General features: G+C 48.1%; 1 protein-coding gene across 1 annotated transcript in view; it reads right to left on the minus strand.

The window, feature by feature from the left end:
• slco3a1a (solute carrier organic anion transporter family member 3A1a) overlaps positions 1-21,110 on the minus strand; it is a 36,470-nt gene that overhangs the window by 12,146 nt on the left and 3,214 nt on the right. Inside the window, exon 2 of the mRNA XM_086162737.1 lies at positions 19,042-19,498. Within this exon, the coding sequence (XP_086018863.1) occupies positions 19,042-19,498 (457 nt within the window). The remainder of the gene's footprint in view (positions 1-19,041; positions 19,499-21,110) is intronic.

Consider the following 21,110-nt stretch of genomic DNA (forward strand, 5'->3'; position numbering starts at 1 on the left):
TTGTTTATACAGGCGTCATACAGGCTATACTTGTTCAGCCTGTTGGTCTCTATTCTATTTTCATTTTAAATTGCCTTTCAAGATGAAATGTCTATTCTTGGTGTTGGATTTTATCAAATAAATCCCCCCCCCAAAAATGTGACTTATACTCCAGTGCGACTTATATATGTTTTTTTCGTTCTTTATTATGCATTTCTGGCCGGTGCGATTTATAATCCGGAGCGACGTATAGTCCGAAAAATACGGTAATTTCTCGCTGCTGAAAAAGGTTTTGCTTGACCCCTTCCCTCGGTCGAGTCAGGTTTTAATCACACGGCGAAGAAAATAAAAACAAACTCAGACGGATCCCGGCTCGACCAGGGCGGCCTTCGGTCTCGAGAAGGCGAGAAAGCGAGAGCGTGATAGGCTATCAGACTTTTTAATTCCTCTTCCCTCAGCCGCAGGGAATCTTCAAATCTTTGTACTTAAGACCTTCCTAAGACATTCTTATTCTCCTTCCTTCCTACTATTATCTATTACTGTTATGTTTTTGCTTGAAACTCTGGCACAACAATTTCCTTCGGGATAAATAAAGTTGTTTTCATCTCATCTCATCTATAGAGACGGTGGTAGATCATGCTAATAATAGCGATAGCGCTAACAAACATACAGAAAGAAATTATTTGCACCGGAAGGATAATTGGGGGGCACGTGAGGTCGTGTTAAAGAAAAAAAGAGAGAAAAAAAAAAAGAGAAAAATATATACATATATATAAATAAATGTGCAAAATTGTGCCATACGGTGCAAATCGGCGAATCGCTCTGCATTTATATAATAAATATAACACGAGGTTTCATGCGATGAGATGAGAACAACTTTATTTATCCCGAAGGAAATTGTTGTGCCAGAGTTTCAAGCAAAAACATAACAGTAATAGATAACAGTAGGAAAGAGGAAGAATAAGAAATACAATGAAATATAAATTGTCAAGGTTAAGGCTATCAGGTGTTTTAAGGTCTTAAGTACAAAGATTTGAAGATTCCCTGCGGCTGAAGAGAAGAGGAATTAAAAAGTTCATGTTAATAGCCGACATAAGATGATAAGACCAATAACAGCGGTGGGTCGCCTGGCTGTCCAAGCGGATGAGGCTCTACATTTTGGACGTTTCTCCTCCTCCTCCTGATGATGATGATGAGCGCACGGCGGCGTGCGGAGAAGAGAGGCGGCGACGCAATGCCGAGCCTCCTCGCCGCTGAGACACTCGAGAGTTTTATTTCATAATAATTGTAAAAAAAAAAAAAAAAAAAAGCAGATATTGTAATGAGCTGGAAGCAAATGGAGGCGGGTGTTCTGGAAGTGTGTGTGTGTGTGTGTGTGTGTGTGTGGCGGGGGGGGGGGGGGGGGGGGGGGGGGGGGGGGTCGTCTCACTCGCAGCAGATGGCGGCGACAACGGCGCCCGGCCCTCACACCTTCGCGGGGCGTCGCCTGACGGCTTGACGCGCGAGGTGCTGATGACGCCTGACAGCGAGAGGCGCCCCCGCGTCTTCCACATGAAGACGAAAAGTGGATCTGGATCGGATCCCAAAGAGAAAAACTGAGTCAGGCGGAGACGCCGCTCCGATCTTTGCATCTCAGAGCCTCCGCTGGCGGCGAGCGGCGAGCGGCGAGCGGCGATCGCCGTCTCCAGCCGGCCGGAAAAACAGTGTGTGCGTGCCGGGGGCGGCGACCTAATGAATAAATTGTGGAAACTGTGACTGAGCCTTGTGTAATGTGGCCGCTTTCACTGCCTGCCAGCCTCTACCACACACACACACACACACACACACACACACACACACACACACACACACACACACACACACACACACAACAGAGTACTTAACCCCTAAGAAATACTTCTCAGGCTTGGCTGTTGCATCTCAGTACCTTGAAAATGTATGAGGTGATGGTTGTCGTGGCGATGAGCGACAGGAGTGTGTGTGTGTGTGTGTGTGTGTGTGTGTGTGTGTGTGTGTGTGTGTGTGTGGTACTCTCCGTCTTTAAATGCAAAAAAAAAGTCAATATTGAAAATGAAGTCATAATCGCTGACCTGATGTAGTTCTGATGCCACATTTCCGCAAGTTGTAAGACAGTGAGTGTGTGTGTGCGTGTGTGTGTGTGTGTGCATGGTACTCTTCGTCTTTCAATGCAAAAAAAAGGTCAATATTGAAAAAGAGCTCATAATCGTAGTTCTGATGCCGCATTTTCGCAAGTTGTACGACAGCAAGTGTGTGTGTGTGTGTGTGTGTGTGTGTGTGTGTGTGTGTGTGTGTGTGTGTGGGGTCAAGGTGACTGGATTGTGTCCTGTCTTACATGCACAAATTATTTCAACAAGAACGCCGTTGTCAACATTTATGTATTTATTTAACTGAACAGGACTTTTTCTTTGCTTCGCGACAGACGTTTTCGCCCGCGGTCTCCCAAACAACGCTCGCGCTTTCTGGTTTTGAGCGTTGCCTTGGAAACCTGAGTTGCCGTCTCTTCACAGCAACGGCGGCACGTTCGCCCGCGGAAACCTCACAAGCGGAAATGAAGTTAGCGGGGGGGGGGGAACACCTTATAGGTGGAGCGGAGGCGTTGACAGCCGTCGCCGTGACGATAACACTGAATAGATGGCTAATCTACGGAAACGGGATCTTTAAAAATCAGCGTCATGGTCGGTTTTACTCCGGAGAACTGAATCGACCCCGAGTCAAATCGTGAGTTGAGTGTTTACCAATTTCCAGAGCTTCTGCAAGGAAATACAGCAAAAGCAGGACAAAACTCTCGACCCGCTTTCGGAAAAAGGCCTTCCTTGCCAGGAGTTAATTTCTTGCAGAGGCTGCCTGAGAGTGTAAAGCTTAACACGCAAGTCTGTTTCAAATGTCACCTTCCCTTGTTGTTGTTTTAAGCTCCCACTAGTGGGCGGCGCAGAGCTCACTTCCAAGACAATAACAAACATGGCGAACTTTCTTTTCGCAGGTGGCGCCTGAGCATACCGCGCAATGCTGCCAACTCCGGTACTTCCAGCGATACGGCTACCGTTTGCCGCGTTTGGCTACTGCAAGCTCACGGTGGAAACCGACGAGCCCTACAAGGAGACCTCCAACCACGGATTCTCCGTGAAGGACGAAACAGAAGCAGGTCATCATCCTGACGGGAAAACAATACGTTGTTTTGCTTTGGTTTCCCCCCCTAGTTTTACAAACCGCCTTTAAATCCCTCTGCGCCCCGCGGCGTTCCTGCAACCAGATAAGTCCCGGACAAACTAATTTGCGTGCCGCGCCCAGCCTTTCGGTATCCCTGTAAATTAAACCCCCCCCTTCCGGGGGAACGGGGGGGGGGGGGGGGGGGGGGATGTAATTCATGTCGGTTGTAATTCAATAACGACGCCCTGCTCCGGTGTTCTTGTCTGTTGTCTAATTTGTTTAAACCAACAGAGACGGGCCGAGGAGAAGCTCGGCCCGCCAGGATTTTCCCCCTCCAGATATTAATTAGCAGGAACAACGACGCCGCCGACTGCAAATTGCAATCGGTACTTGTGATCATTTTTTTTCCTTTTTTTCCGCGACAAGAAGAAAGAGCCATTAATGATCTTAAGTGACAACTCCCTTTAACCGCCCCGGAGAAGACGAACCGCAAAGCTCATTGAGACGCTCTTCCCTGGTCCGGGGTTCGCTTCCTGCTCTCGGTTGTACAAAGGGCGACTCCACCCCCCCCCCCCCCCGAACCCCCACCGCCCCCCGTTAATCCCGCTCAAGTTGGCTTAGTAATCCCCCTGAGCTAAATAAGTGCAGAGGGACACTGCTACGCGGGAGGCTACAAAACAGCTTGTGCCACTTTGACGGTGGGGGCGGGTTGGGGACGAAATTGAAAGTGAGCTAAAAAGACCCGCTAAGATGATTCCCCACCCCCGACCACGAAGCCCGAGTCGGGCGTGAGGTCGCCTGAAAGCAGGAGGGTCCCTCAAAGGAACAAATAAAGATCTCTGACAAAAAAAAAAGTTCGAGATTTTACGAGACTTTAGAAGAAGCGCCAAAAAAAAAAAAAACGTGAAAAGACGGTGACGCCTCCTCGAAGCCAGCTGTGGCACGATGGCCATAAACTTGGCGCTTTTCTGGTGACTCACATCCATCACATCATCGAACAATAGCTCCACAAAACCTAACAATCCATAAGGAAAAAATAAAAAAGGACAAAAGTCCTGAAGGGAATAATTAAGGCGGGTGGAAAGATCGGGCTCTCCGACTCCATCCTGTCGAGCTCCTGGGATTCAGAGGTTCCCCTGGATCTCAGGCTGCCGGTTCTCGGTTCTCCGAGACGTTTGTCCAGAAAATATGAACTAGCGTTCGATCTGATGGAATCGAGGAGCCGCGTGGACGTCACGGTTCACTTCGGAGTTCCACGTTTTTGGACAATAACGACAATAATGGCGAAGTAGTACCAGACACTGGCGGTCTTAGAAGCCGTGAAATACATGAGGACGGCAAATCCCTGGTTCTACCACACTTGAGCGTCAGGCAGCTCCTCCAAAAAGTGCCAGATCACGCAGGATATGAAGACAGACGATGGACAAGGAGAGAAGTGTGTGTGCAGATCTAACATCTCGTCCAGGGGTCGGTGACCTTTAACACCCAAAGAGCCATTTGGACCCGGTTTCCTCGGAAAAGAAAACACTGGGAGCCGCAATTACTTTTTGACGTCTAAAATAAAGTTACCACTGTATATATTACTTTTTATTACCTTTACACTTTGTATAAACAAGTGTGTAGTGTGTTGCTTCTGAAAGTCACAAAGTATTATGGAGAAAATTAAATCTTATTTATGTAATGAACTCATTTTGAGCTTTGGGCTTTCAGAGCGTGTAGCGGAGCCTTGACCTGAATTTTAAAAATAAATCGAGAAAAAAAATCACTGTCAGTAATAAAAGATAAATATTTGCAAAATATCTTCATAAATATCTATTTTACCTGGTTTATGGGACTTCTGCTCCTGAACTTCTGCGCACAGCATCTGCAAATCGGTACTTTACCAACTGGCGGGTATACCGGCTTCCGCGAGCGTGACGTTATTTTGAGCGGCGAAAAATAATAAATATATTTTTATTTAATATTTCAAGATCATAATAATCTTACAACTTAGAACTAAAAGTTAAAAAAAAGGAATCAACACAAATGGAATACACTTCAATTAAATATTTATAATTTATTTTCCCAAGCCGCTCGGAGCCGCAGTGTAAAGATGAAAGAGCCGCAGGTTGCCGACCTCTGATCTAGCATAAATTAGCCTTCAGCGAGAGAAGTCTGGAGGTGCAAACCCTATTTTCATCTTGATATCTTGAACTTTATCAAGGGGACCAGCGCAAAACTGGAAAAAGCCGAAGGGAAGTGAGTTGTTGTAACTACGTGAGCCGCGTCTTTCCTGTTTGATTAGCGCGTAGCTTCGACGCACGCCGGTCGATCTCCTCAGGTGGTTTCTCGGTTCTCCCGCTAAACACGAGCACCGAAGGCTCCGCCGGGCTCCTCCTCAGCACCGGGCGGGTAAAAGTTATCCCGAAGCCGAGCTGACGACTTTTCAGACGAGGCGATTAACCGCGAATCTTCAGTGATCCAGAAGTGAACGTTAACTGCACCGGACAGCGGCTTTCACCCCCGGGTGGCGGCCGCCGAGGCGTCGGAGGCGTCGGAGAGGAAGCTCGGCAGGCTTTTAAGATCAACGCCGACATCAGGTGTGGAAAAACAAGTGATATTTAATTTGTAATTCATATATTACAAATAAAGTTTCAGACAAACCAAGCGTTGGGCTCTCACAGGACCAGAATTTTTCTGCGTGAAAAAAACAACGGATTAAACACGACTGATCTGATTTTCCCTCGACTGACCAACTAACCATCTAATTGAATTGAGTGCCTCACTCGAGGCTGACAGAGCTTTCTTGTTTGAAACATAATCCGCCTATGAGCGAGAATAAACGGGCAATGGTGTGCCGGCCAGCCGTAGCCCACGGTAACCCTGTTGGTGCAGCGAAGCCATGACCTAAATAACGCGGCAAAGCTCAAAGTAGGCTCTCATCTCACATTTAAATGCCATTACGCCGGGATCATCCGACTCTGACTTCCTGGTACGGCGTGCCATCGCAAAATTCAGAAGCCGCCCTTCTGCAGATCTTCTCATGTCCAACCCGTCATGGGATCAGTAGGAACCTGGGTTTGGGGGGGGGGCGGGTCGCTAGAGACGGTTAGCTGAGTCGCGGTTCCCGTCTGGGCCGCCGGCGCCCGACACCTCGTCACGTTAAGCCGAGCTCCGGCTCAACCCGAAGCCCGGGAGGAGGTCACAGCCGCGACTCGTAGGCTTCGCCGCTAATCGGACGATACCGCTCTTGGACCCACCAACCGTTGATTTGATCGGTTAATCTCCTCATTTCTACCTGGTTGTGAGAATTGTGGATAAAATAAAGTAATTGATTATAAACTCAGCAAATTTAAGGTGGCAAAAGAATCCCTTCGCCGAAGAGGAGCCACGTTTCGTCCAGGCGCTTCTTGCGCAGCTAAACGTCGAAACATTTCAGTTCTAACAGACCCGACGGGGGTGGAAAAATAACAATCTCATATAAGTTGATTCATTTATTTGCTCGTGTTGGGAAATAAGTCCCGCACTTTTACGCAAGTAACTCCTGCATGTGTCAAACCACGCGGGTGTTGCTTCATCGCCCGCATTCGTTTTATCTTAAATCTCCCAAAAGGTTGAAAGCAGGCTAAGAAAACCGGCGAAGCGCCACAGGCGTTGATTCCGCCCGCCAGTAGGTGGCTCTCGCAGCCGCCCTTTGTTTTCTGATTGAATCATCGCTCGAGGAAGAACGGCGGCGCTTACCGCTAACGGCCGATCGTTCTCGCTTGAAGCTAACTTCGCTTTGACGGTTTGCGGGGAGGAAAAAACAAATCTGGGTTTCACTGGAGCCGCTATTGATCCGGCTGTTTCCGCGGTTTAATGCGAAAACCCACATTTCCGGCAGGCATCCCAGAGTCAAAGGAGCCGTCTGAGTTAGCGACCGCGCTGCGCTTCGGCGCTCGGGACTCTGCCTTTCTGCGCCCTGCCTTTGCAGAAAACTGCGAGGTTGTTTACATCAGTGATTCTTAACCATGGGGCCCAAACTTGGGCCCCGAGCGGCCACCTTGTGGGTCGCAAAAAAAATCTGTTTTGTACGTGTGGGCCGCGAGGGCTGCGGGACGCAATAACAACCGACCATGTAGCGGCGCTAATGCATCGGTCAGTTATTACTTTAACCAGCTCCATAAATAAGGAGAAGAAGACACTCAGCTAGCTGTAAACAAACAAGACGGAGAAATATTTAAAACGAAAAACTGAAGACGACCCCCCCGCCAAAAAGGAAATTTTTGCGCAAGTACAATCCCGACTTCATTAACTTCGTAAATGGAGGTAGCGAGAGCCCAGTGTGTGGAGTGTGTGTTAACGCTGTCTAACGTAAGCCGTCAAAACTACAGCGGCACCGAGAGACCGAGCATCCGACGCTTGTGGGAAAGTTTTCAAGAGAAAAGAAGATGGGCAGCAGATGCGGAAAAGATCGATCGTGTCGCCGACTGGCAACTCTAAAAGTGCACTGAAAGCTCGCTACCTCGTAGCCAGACGTGCGGCACAAAGTAAGATCATATTTTTGTGATGTCATTTTATTTGACAAGGTTTTTGCTCGGTAAACTGTAAGTGGATTCGGTTTATTGAATTGAATTGAATACAAATCAAACCAAGAGTGAGATAATTATAAACCTATACAGTGTATATATACTGCTCAAAAAAATAAAGGGAGCACTTGAACAACACAATGTAACTCCAAGTCAATCCCACTTCTGTGAAATCATAGTGTCCACTCAGGAAGCAACACAGATTCATTTTGACTTGTTTTAAGGACATTACATCAAAGTTGGATCAGCCTGGAGTTTGTTTTTACACTTTAATTTGAGTGTGATTCCTAATCCAGACCTCCATGGGTTGATACAATTGATTTCCATTGATCATTTTTGTGTGATTTTGTCGTCAGCACATTCAACTGTGTAAAGAGCAAAGTATTTCATAAGAATATTTCACTCATTTAGATCTAGGATGTGTTTTTTAAGTGTTCCCTTTATGTTTTTTGAGCAGTGTATATTAAATAATACATATAAATAATATAATATCATTAATAACAATAAATAATATATATTAAAATGATATCTAATGGGCCCTGGGCCACTCTGTATTGAACAAAATGGGCCTCAGAAAGGTTAAGAACCCCTGGTTTACGTCACGCCGGGCCGGCCCGCCATCGGCTTCCCACTCTCACCTGGCGAGGCCGATGCCGTTAGGCTACTTTACCTGATGTGCTGTGACATAATCTTTGAGTCCAATTAACCTTGTGTCTTCAAACTCCAGCTATTCCCGGAAGATACCGAAGCCGTCATTAACCTAAATTAAAGGAGGTATTAGCCGCCGCTAGCCGGGGTCTGCTCGTCTTTATTTTCACACCACGTGGATTTAAGCCACGGAAGGGTCTCGGTGTCAAGGAACCCGAACGGCGCGCACGTGGAATTTCAATTCAAACTTCAGCTTTATTGCATAAACAAACCCGTCTGGCGTTCGGGACGGAGGACGGACGGAACGAAAGAAAACCAATCCGTGTCGGCGAGCCAAAGGTCCACGTCTCCCTGCCCCGCTACACTGCTCTGTTTGTAGTCACGCTTAAGATGTTTGCTCGGGGACGCGATGAAGCCACACACTGTGTCCATTGTTCGGCAGTTGGCTGGTGGGAAGGGGGGAATTATGGAGAACGGGCTCCAGGCCGGAGCGTTAACGTCCCTCTTCTGGAGAGCTGCAGCTGCTCTATTGAAAACCAGAAGCTTCGAGAGGTTCTCGGGCTTCGACGACAGCTGGGAGCCACTTCTTCGGCAGGTGGCCCGGCGCCTCCACGACCAACACCTTTTACTCCAAAAGTCATGTGAGAAGCTAATACACAATACGCAGCAAATGGTGGGCTATTACCCCCGGCTTCCTGAGGATCCACGCGGTTTGAAGGATATCAAAACCCATGATGTCATCCTCTAGAATGCTTGACCGGGGTCGTAAGAGTCAATCCCAGAGGCGGGGGTTCGACCTGTCAATCGCACAGCCGCAATTTTAGTTCCGCATTCTCACGGTCGGTAAGGGAGCACAGTAGCGACCGCTGTGACGTGCACCTTAACGGCCACGCTCAAAAAACACAAACCGCAAAGAAAAAGAGGAAGGACAACAAGGAGGGAGAAGTTGCCACAGCATCGCAGATTACAGATCGTGTTCTGCATGGCTGGAATGATAACCGTGGACCATCAGATAGGTCCAAGTGGTTTTATCTTGTCTGAAGAGCCCGCTGTTAGCTAAATCTGAATTTATTTTGGCCAAAATGTTGATGTTTCTCTGCAAGCCCTGGACCTCTCTGTGGCAGAGCAGGCCAGAAGAGCTCGGACTCGTCACCGGTCCCTCTTGGGTGAATTCGTCCTCTGCAATGAACCCATCATGGATGATGTTACGGGTTCAGTGTTTTGCACAACAACACTTCGACAGTTCGACACACTAGTAGGAGCCGGGAATCCAACATGAAATGTTCGGTTCTAAAGAACGAACAAGATGGTTATTTCAAAAATGGCTGCAAGACGAACCTACAAGAAGTACCTGCGGCTTAGGAGCTCCACGTCACCTGGGTTTCTGTGGAACCGTTAAAAGAGGTTGGAGAAGTGAGATTTTAAAATTAAACAGACCAATTGATCCACAGCAAGTTATTATGGATGCAGCATCAACAAGCGATTTAAGGAAAAATCAGGTGTTTTCGCTTAGAGTTCTTCTATTAATTGCACATAAAATGATCCCAGTAAACTGGCTCAAACCCCACAAACCTACTGGACCAGCGGCGTCAGAGGCTTAAGGATGTAAACTGCATGGAACGCATAACAGCAAACTTACGACTTCAGACAGACCTATATCTTGACAAATGGGCACCCATTAAAAAACATTTGGAGAGTTGAAGATATTATCTCTATTTGACTGAGTTAGATGTCTTTTTGTGTTTTTTTTTTTTTTTCAGTTTTATTTTATTTTTCGTTTGCTATTGAGGAAATAAGTGACCTATAAAGATTATTGTATAATGTATATCTTGTTATGAGGTTTTGTAAGAATGTGTATGACTCTGTTAAGGAACCTGTTCTAATAAATGTTCAAAAAAAAAAAAAAAAGAGGTTGGAGGTCTAGGCAGTTCTAGGAACCGAGGTCCAACGGTACCTGGTTGCGAAGCTGTCCCAGTGCACGGAGGCCTGGGGACGCTCTAGGAATTGCAAAAAGTTCCTACAGTGCAAAAGTGGCTACCTCATTTAATTATTTTTATCTTTATTATCATTATTTCTTTTTTTTTCCTGCAGATGTATGTCGGATCTGTACAATTTGGATGCCGCTTAATTTCCTTCAGGTTCAATAAAGTCTCTCTCCTCTACCTGAGGCCAAGCTTTCAAAAGCGTCCTGTTTTTCGGACTGGAGAACAGGATCGCTGGATCGGGGAGTTCAGAGAGACACGATGCATTCGTACCCTGAGATGATTAATGATTAACACCCGCGTAACGAGTGACACCTTACGATCGGCTATTGATCGACGCGAATAAGATCTGCATCATTTCCCTGCAGCGGGTTGGAGACTGTATTGAGCCACCAAGACGGAAAGTGTGTGTGTTTGTAGACATCCTTTAGAAATTGATTTAGCATTTTCAAGGAAAGGCAGTCTACGGCACTTCCTATTGGGCGGAAACACAAAGAGGGTCGGCGTTCCATTAATCCATTGATTTGGCGCCGACCTGGAAAACGTCCAATTCGGGCTCGGCGGTTCAAAACCAGCCCGGACATCGGGAGAAATCATCGGCGGTCGGTGAACAAACTCCGTCACGTGTTTGCTCACCGACCAAATAAACGTGGGCCGGGGTGATAAACGCCCATCGATCAAAGTCCATTTAATTAGCCGCAATTATCCTTCGCTCTCCACGTTCAGCGATACGGGGGGATTAAGTGGCGAACATGCTCGTGAGTAATGCCGGGGGCCCGCGGGGCCGCCGCTTATACGCCATTCAATCAATGAGGCTTGGAATTTGCGGTGGACGCGGCGCGAAACGGCGTTTCCTGAGCCCTTATCCAAGGTCTGGTGCTTGAATTGAAGGAAATGATCGGCTGCGCATCTCGGGACGGGTTTTTACGGAAGGTCTGGCGGATGGTCGCGTCCCCTGGCAGCAGCCGAGCACAGGAAGCGCCAAAGTGCCTCGTAAAAAGGAAAAAAAAAACAAACAAAAAAAAAAAACGCCCCGGCGACCATCCGTTTCCGTGGCAATGCCTCGCTGATACGGCTGCATTTATGATCTGTCTCCTCCCACCTCTTACCCCCCTCACACACACACACACACACACACACACACAACCCCGCCCCCAAAGGATGACAAAAAAAAAAATCCCCTTTTTAATCAGCAGTGACAGAGCCTGACCTAGATTGCCTTGAGAAAGCTGCATGGTGGCTGAGATTTAGCGAGGCCACACACACACACACACACACACACACACACACACACACACATTCCCCATGGAGAGGCTGAGCGGCACGTTTATGCCCAAAAACGCCGGCCTGGGAATTCCAGCGCCGCGCTACCTGGAACGCCGCTCGCAACTTTTTCATATTACATCTCTCTATTATCCGTTCTGTAGAGTTACTGTATCAGATATCTGTATATTTATAGTTCCAGTTGTAAACTGCCATCTGTTAATCATATTAATCACTGCCTATTTGTACACAATCTGTACATAACAATTATCTACCATGCTTAACTAGGGGGACATATTCTATTCCACCTCTGCTGTAAAAAAAAAAAAAAGTATTTATTCTACAAAAAATACATTTATATGTAAATGCTGCACATTCTGCAGCTTTTTTGCACTTCTGATTAGATTCTAACGGCATTTTGTCACTGTATCCTTACATGTGTAATGAAAATATAGTTGAATGTAAACTAATCTAACTTTCTCCCAACGACAGTCTCACCTCAAGGGGCGGCGGGGGAGGGATTTTCTTTTTTTTTTTTCTTTTTCAAGAGCTGGAAGCAGCCACTTTCTGCGAAAACGGAGCTTTCAAGGGTCAAATTATTCAGCGCGGAGTCACAACGGCTCTCGGTGCCTTGCAGTGCAACAGGATGCCGGCTGGTTCTTAACCGCCTCACTGGTGGGAGTAGAAGCTACAGCTACAAAGACTTCCTTTTTTTTTTTTTTTTTTTTTTTTTTTTAGCGGCCGCAAATGAGGAAGATAATTTCCTGACTGAACACAGTTTGCCGTGAATCTCAACAGACCGACGCAACCCGGCCCAACGTGTGAGATAAGCTTACCGGAAGAGGCCGGCGTGGGGGGACGGGTTGAGTCTACGGGAAGAAAATACGTCGCACGTTGGGGCTGTACTTTTTACAGTGTCAACTGATAAGGCGAAGGCAAATGAGGTTTCTGTCAGAAAACCTTCAAACCACATAGCGTAGCTACATCCGGCTCACACCTTACATCATTTCGACACTTCGTGTCACAGCTGTTTTTTGCTTTTAAGTTTTGACTTACTGAGAAAGCGCTACTTATGGTTAGCGGGTTCCAACCATCAGACCTACAAGGTGCAGAAAACACCAATTATTTTTCTTTCAAAAATAAGATTCACACACATTATCACATGTATGAGGTGCTAGATGGACCATGACAGCTAATGCTGGCCTTTTCACAGTGGGTGGGAGTGGGGTCGGTGGTGTGGGGTGCTTGACACACCGATGTGAGATTGTTTCACGACTTCACACGGCGGAAAGAGGAGAACATTAACGTCAACCGCGAATCTGCATCCATCTGGGTTCGTCTAACACCCCCCACCCCATCCCACTCCCCACCCCGCGGCTTGTAAACAAACAACAGGCTCATAATGGAAGCAGAGATACTTCTGCCCAGATTGAATTAAATTTTTTTTTCAAAAGTGTTCATTTCGGGTCCTTGCAGGAGCGGCTCGACGGCACGTCAGCCCACTTCCTCTCTGACTCCCTCCTAAGATGTGATACTCGGATTACTAAGGGATGATTACTGATTAGCTCGGAGGCCACTCGGCGCGCCGCGGGCCGGGTGGATATGAGGTAATCTCGTGTTTGCTGCCCTCTGCACCCTCCAGGACCGACCCGAGGGAGCCAAGAAAGAAGGGGGCGGGGGTGCTGCTGCATAATGCAGTGCATTCCTCTGGGTAATTTAGCAAAATGTCGGCAGTCGCGTGCATCGGCGGGCGGACAAACCCGCCAAGTTCATGCTAGCGTCGCGGTGGCACCGGACTGCTAGCGGGGCCTCTGAGATGAAACACACTGTTGTTGCTAGGCAAACTCTATGCGCAGCTTATGGCGGGGACGGAAAAACCCATTTAGGATCTAATCCTTCAAGATGACATTAACATGTGCTGAGTTTAAGTAGCTTATATAAACGTCCCGGTGCAGCGACCGCTCGGAGTCGAGAGGCGTTTTAAGCAGGAATGTTGTCAAGTCTCCGGAGGATCCCTTACGAGAACCCCGTCGTTGAGAAAAAAAAAATAAAACACACCTTGAAACCTTTTTTTTTTTTGCCCTAAACCAGAGAGTGGTGGCAAACGTCACGAAGCACAAATCTCTACCTGCGCCCCGGCGACCTTTCCACCGCAGGTTGGAAGAAATACGTGATAGGTCTAGCTAGGGGGCGTGAAATAGAAAAAAAAAAGGTCGTCGCAAAATATTTCCCGTCTGCTTCGGGTTAGTTCGTCGCTCCAGGCTGCTGCCTGTGTGTGTGTGGAGGCTCCTCTGAATCCTGCACACTGCGCCGGGTCTCTAATTTATTGGTAAATATCGACACTGGGAAGGTTTGCTTCGACGTGACGGGGCAACGTCAAACTAAGGTCGACTGGCTAAATGTTTTTTTGCGCTTCCGCCCATTTGCAAGTAGGTTGTATTTCGAAAAGGGGGTGCGGAGATGTTCGGCGTGGGTTTCCTGAAGGTCTCGCTTTCCTCCACAGACAAAAAAAAACATGCAGGAAGTTCATCGGAGACCCTTCATTGGCCAGACGTATGAATGAGAGAGTGAATGGTCAAATGTCCTAATATGTCTGTGTTTATATATGATATGCAAATGAATGAGTAAAGGGTGAACCCTACAATTCACAGCTGGGATGAATTAATATTGAAGAATTAGTAGCCTCTTTGTTCAGTCGTTCAGTCGACCTGCCAGTTTGGTCGTACAATAATACTACTAATAATTTATCCTTTATTAATCCCCATGGGGAAATTCGTTCTCTGCAATTAAACCATCATAAACTGTGGGACGTCATTTTCTGACTATTGAATATAAGCCGCACCCAGTAAAAAAAAACATATTTTCCTCCTCTCGGCCTTTCCCCTTCAGGAGTCGCCACATCGCATCAACCCATCTAACAGTATTCTCTGGATCCTCCTCCATAAATAGTCCATAAATCGTCTCTTTAAACCAGTGCAAAATTCCGGATATATCACATATGTAGACTGCTACGTTTATAAGGAGCACGTATCTTTTCCTAACATGAAATACTGAGATATCACCATTTGTAACATGAGATGCAGAGGCTTTTTAATTTTTAATTAAATATGTACTGAAATTTTTTTTTTTTTTTTCCTCAAACAGTGCCTGTAACACTTCTGGTTAAAAAAAATACAGTAGCCTAGCAGGAAAAGTCATTGATCGCTATCTTTATCTTTATCCTCTTCACAAAATCCACTCGGAATTAAACGTCTTCAGGATTCTTCCTGTCACACACTTCCTTAGTCTTTCTTTTGTTTTGTTTTTGCTCTTAATGTGTGTGTTCTAGCGCATCTTTGAGTAATTTACTCGGTCCGATGTGACAAGGCTAAATAATTTGGCGGTATGAAGCTGGTTAGCCTGTAAATATCCATAAATTAGCCACGTCAGTGTTTAATGCGTGTGAAAAAAGTAGCGGCTAATAGTCAGGAAATGAAAATATATTTGTTTAGGATGTTCAGGTTGTGAAAATTATGCAGTTAATGCTGTAGCTAACTCACGCTAATCGGTCCGATGTGACGAGGCTACATAATTTGGCGGCATGAAGCTGGTTAGCCTGTAAATATCCATAAATTAGCCACATCAGTGTTTAATGTGTGTGAAAAAAGTAGCGGCTAATAGTCAGGAAATAAAAGTATATTTGTTTAGGATGTTCAGTTTATGAAAATTATGCAGTTAGCGCTGTAGCTAACTTTCGCTAACCTAGAGGTGTTGTTAGTAAACGTTAGCTTGCTTGCTTACAAAAGACGGGATAAACATTATCATCCTGCTAGCTTGCATCAAATCGGCGGCGCCCCCACGTGCACTGTCAGTATTTAAATGTGTCGTCATGACAACCCTTGCAGAACGACGTGAAATAAATAAACCTCAGTCGTGGCGCCCCTTCGCCATCACTAATTCAGATCTCATTTCTTGCGGTTATCACGAAAACGCATAAACGCGCATTTACACATCCGAGAAGAGACATTGATTACTTCATTACCGAATCACGTCCCGTAAACCCGCTGAGCTTGTGTAAGCAATTCCATAACATTACTCTTTTATGAAGATTTTCCAGCTATTTAAAAGTCCCCACCCTCTGTTTCTTTTTTTTTTTTTTCCATGCGATCCGACGTCAGCTCGGAACCCCGTTTTTTTTTTTTTTTTACAGTGTATCCCTGCAGCCACAGGTCCTGTGGGAAGAGCCAGAATTAGCAGTGGACAGTGAAAGGTCACAGAGCAGTGGGAATGGAGATCCTGTTGACGCAATCTGTCCAATCATATTTATTTCCTTTGGCCAGAGACGAGCGCCCGCGTTGAGACTGGCGGGGGGGCGGCGGTTGGGATGGGGGTGGTGGAGAAACCAAAACAACATAATCCCACAAACGACACGCAGCACTTATCTATATAAGAGCATTCAGGCAGCTTGCTGGAAGAAACCAAAATAGTTTTACAACAAAACCCCCCGCCTGGAAAAGCTAAACAATGGCTGTAAACAGTGAGAAAAGCTAGAAAAGCCCGGGAGGAAGAGCAAACTCTGCCCGAGTGCGTCTGACTGTTGTTTAAAGTACATGCGGGGAGGGGGAAGCAGGCGGCCGGAGCCTCTGGAGGAGTTGTTTTTCACAGGCCTTTGTGGTATGCGTGCACGGCCCAGCCCACTCCGATCCACCTCACGGCTGGCCGGCTGGCATTCCTGCCCCGCTCTGTAATTACGACTCTTCTCCGGGCCTCTTCGGATCGGCGGCGGCGCCGCTGCAGCCAGACAAGGTGGAAACCTTCCTCGCGTGGAAAGCCGAGCGGGGCGGGCTCACCTGGCCTTTCAGCTTAAAAACATGAGTTGCTGGGTGACAATCTGCTTTGAGTATCTGCAGCAGGAAGCTATTTTGGTGAGAGGGGGGCAGCTTGATCTGTTTTTTTTTTTTTTTTTTTTTTGCTTTTTTTTCACCCAGAGCTTGAGCTGAAAATGCGCCACGTTAAATGATTGAAGTTATGCTTTTCTGACCTTCCGCCAGCTGACGGCAAATGGCACGTACGATTACGCCGCGGCAGATGAGGGCAACGCGACGTAAACACAACGTTGACCGCTCTAAGTCCGCCTGGGTCATTTCCCTGCTTCTTGTGAAGACCCCAAAAAGTAAAGCTCTAATACTCTGTTGCACTTATGAAATCATGAAAAAGAACAACACGGAGAGCCAAGTTGTCGCAGCGTTCATGTTCTGCGTGGCGGGAATAATAACCGTGGACTATTACGTTCTCCCCGCACCGATTCGCCACGTGAAGAGCGCGGCCGTTAGCTGACTCCCTACTTATTTTGGAGAAAACATCTATGTTTCGCTGCGAAAAAGCCCTGGAAACCTTCCGTCTGGCTGGTTTTGTCACAAGGGAAAATCTGACCAGCGACCACAATAGTTTTTAAATTTGGCGCTCCACGGTCCGCAAGAAGTATCTGGTAATGGGCGTGGTTGGTGAGTTCTACAAATCACCCATGCCGAACGAGTTCCTGTGGGACCGTAAAAAGACCCCGCCGCGGGGTACGAGCTAAAATGGTCCAAATGGCCTCTGATGTCTGAATAGTTCCCAGAAAGGCACCAGGATGTACAAAAAGTTCCTCCGGTGCCAAAGTGGCTGATGCCCTGACTACTTACTGTGCAAAACCTGCGAAAAAAAACAAAAAACAAAAAACGTGAGCAGAACAAGTGAACCCGGTTTAAATGTCAGGACATTCTTCCACCGCTCGAGTTAAGTGGATTTGCTGACGTGGAGCCCTCCCTTCATTTGAATGCATAATCAGCGTGCGGAAAGAAAACTCACACAGATCCGGACAATCTCGGGCATTCATGCGGGGCCGGGGCCACATGACGCGCCTGCAGCCGAGGGATTAGGACGATCAGCTGAGCGCGACTCAATACCGCATTGTTCCTCGCTGCTCACCGCTTGTTTTTCCTCCGACTCACAGGGCGGCTTATCGGAGGGCGACAGGGCCGAAGCCCTGCCAAAACTCAATCACTACCCGTCCGCTACGCCGGCGTAAACGTCCGACGAGCCGCTCCGGCGGTGCCACGGTGTCAAAAAGCCCTTTTGTGGCGGCGGGGACACAGAGTCCTTTCTTGTTTTTTGTGAACAAAGCTGCCGGAGGGGGGGGGGGGGTTTCTTTCTTTCTCTTTTACTGTTTTTGATAAAACGGCTTTGCGACAAAGAAATACAACAAGGAGGCAATTAAGGAAATCAGCTTTGGGCTGTTGGAACGCAGAGCATACGGGCGCTATTGTTGGTAGTTTAACATCTGTATTTGTGCGGTAGAAAGCGGTCCCGCCCTCCGCCCCGACGGGATGGCGGTCATCGGGCGGGGCGCCCGGCGGCCCGAACCCTGAACGCCTCGCCGGCTTCATCAAAGAACCACGAATAAAACCGCAGGCAGGTGCCGGGCGAGATGGGACAAAGGTAAACCTCCGGGACTTCCGATGCAAACATAGGAGCGTACCGTACTTTGAATATCCCCGCATCCCCCTGTGCAGACCTTTCATTAGAAAACACAAACTCAAAGCCGGCGTAGAGTTTTTTCCACACAAAGCGTTTAAGCCGCCGTCTCCACACCGGCACTTTAAGAAATACACATCCCAGCAAATACCGACCCCCCCCCCCCCCCGCCCCCGGCGAACAAGCATTGTGCGTTTACAATTTTGCTCACCAAGCACTTTGGATGCAGCTTTGAAGAGCCGCATCAGCAGCATCTCTCGCCTTTGAGATGGGATTGAGCCGAGCCGTTTAACCCGAATCGGGGTCTCCGCGGCGACGGAGATTTAAAAAAAAAAAAAAAAAAAAAGAAGCCGGGCCGAGATCTGCTCACCTGGCAGCGGCGTTAGCGCGCCCGCCGACGGGATAACCGGGAGCGTGTAAACACGTCCGGTGTTGACTCAACTATGCAAATATTGCACCTGGCGGCAATTAACGCGCTCTCGTGTTTGACTTTCCGCCGTCGCGCGTCGAGTTTTGCTTCGGCCTCGGGGAAATTAGACGGCGGCGGCAAACGCCGAAGGCTTTGTTTCGCTTTCAGGCTCGCCGTTGTTTCTGGGATTCTTCAAACATTCACTCCGCCAGTATTTAGTCGATCTCAATTACTATTATTTATAAATAACTCCTTTCCTCCAGTAGGTGAGCGGCGTAGTGACAGTTCACCCGAGAACACCATTCTTGAGTCTGCATCGTGGAAACCGCGCCAGAGTCAACAACCGCCCGCTCTTTCCCCGTCACGCCTGCAAGAGGAAAGAGCCCGGTTCCAGACAGGAAGCTGGATGTTTTCGCCGTATGTCAGAGACACACATTGTGCACACAATTTCACATCCCCGATGTTACCGTCACCGGCTAACGTTGAGAGAATTGTATTACGGATTAACCAGATTGGTCTCCGCCGCTTTCGCGAAAGCCGCCTCGCTCACCGATATAGAGGGACGAGTCTTTCTTCCTCACGTGGTCGTCGATGTAGGACACGCCGAGCGGCTGCACCGGCGTGGCGCCGATGCCCAGCAGGACCTGGGCTCCGATCAGCAGCAGGTACATCATGTTGGTGTTTTCCTTGTTGGCACACACTTTGTCCTCAGCTAACTGTGCGTCCCTGCTGCTGGTGTTATCGCAAACGTCCCGACCCATGTCAGTCCTCCACTTCTCCCCTATTTCGTAGTGATTCGTCAGGAACTCGGGGAGGGCGGAGAGGAGAGCGCCCAGCGCCATGACGATGCCCCCGCATCCGATCAGATGGGGCCGGTGCGCCTTGGCCCCGAAGTAGCTGACGAACAGGATCAGCGCCAGGTTGCCGATCTCGAAGCTGCTCGCTATCACCCCGACGTCGGCGCTCTGCAGGTTGAACCGCCGCTCCAGGGTGGTCAGCACGCTCACCTGGAAAGACGCAGAAGAAAAAAAACAACTGATTAGAACCGGGTTGCAAAGCAGGAACAAAAAAAAGGGGGCTTGATTTTCAAGTCGGACCGGGTTTCCATCATCGGTTTCACTCCGAGCTGCGTCTTTCCGTTGGAACATCGTGATTCAGACGCTCCGGAAAGATGCCGCCCCGCCCAAACGGCTGTTTCCGATTAAACTGACACATTTACAGCTCATCTCCCGCCGCGCAGCCGGATCCCCTGATAACTTCCAACCAAACGCGAGGAAAGACTTTTATCGTCGGCGCGCATCAAACGAAAACCACCAAACATACGACCGCCGAATTCACCCGGCGCAGAAATTTACGATCCTGTTTCACTTCAATGAATTATCACAACGTTGACTTCTTCTTGTAGTTTTACTTCCCGAATCCGAGCGTCACTCACTTCATAATCTAATAATCCCTAATCTTATCTGTCACTTTAAATGCCTTGAATCTCGGCTGCTCGCCCGTCGGGTCATTGCGCCGTGAATTATCCCCGCGCGGGATTGGCTCCGGCCGATACGATTAGCGCTTTCGCCTCACAGCGAGAAGATCTCTGTTTCGATTCCCACAGGGGGGTGTTTGCATGAATGCTTGTATCGTTGTTGCGCGTTTTGTACGTGAAAGACCGAATGGTCGTGTGCTTCTCGCCCGCCGGCCACTGCAACCTAATGCATGAAATGTTGGAAACAAGTTTTTTCATTTTTGCCCGTCCAGTTCCGATCGTCTGGAAGTCAAGCCGCCATCAAGCTGCCGCTCGGTGGACTGAGGTTGCGTTCGCCCGTGGGAACTGTTCCTCCTCGCCCCGTGACGGTTCAATCTCGCTGCCATGTGAACCACAAAGTCACATTTAAATAGTTATCGGGCTATTTTCGGATCTGTCCCAAAATGTCCTTGAAGAGGCATCATAATTTTTCCGTTCCCCGAATGGCTCGCATCAACTGCTACGATGGGAAAAAACACGTTCTGCAAAGAAGCGAGCCGTGACGGCACCAAGATAGATCTTGCAAACTTCGTGAGAAACACAGGTGCAGAGCTTTTAAGCCCCGCCCACGATTCCAGCTTTGTGGGAATCTCACAGGGAACAACAACGCGGCGATAGCGCCGTGTCATCGGCAAAACCGTCACGGCGTTCGACGCGAAGACGGAGCGAAGATCTGAGCGGCCTCATCGGCACGTCTTTGTACGTCTTGCTAGAAATGTTTCACGGATTTTCACACTTTCCCCGACACCGCGCCCGCTTCACATTCCCGACCAATCACGCGACAGTTCACGGACACGCCGCAGGATAAGAGGTTATGTTTGGTTTGACGCCGCAACAAAGTTGACTTCAACTACTTTTTATTCTCCCGCAGACACACACACTTTGTTTTAGGTCCGATGTAATCTACACAAAGCTGACAGATGAGGATGTGACGACATGTGGAGGAAGAACGTTGTCAGACTGCCTGCTTTGTCATTTGGGGAGAAGAAAAACTCCCTTGTGACATTTTAGGAAGCCGGCGAGCGGACAGCGGGTCAGTCTGGCCGCCACAACGACTCTTTCACTGCAAATCACAACACGGGAGCGCCGTGTGTGTGTGTGTG

Source organism: Fistularia commersonii, chromosome 17 (genome assembly GCF_037954325.1).
Source record: "Fistularia commersonii isolate RoL2024-O1a breed Wild chromosome 17, RoL_Fcom_v1.0, whole genome shotgun sequence".
Taxonomy (NCBI): domain Eukaryota; kingdom Metazoa; phylum Chordata; class Actinopteri; order Syngnathiformes; family Fistulariidae; genus Fistularia; species Fistularia commersonii.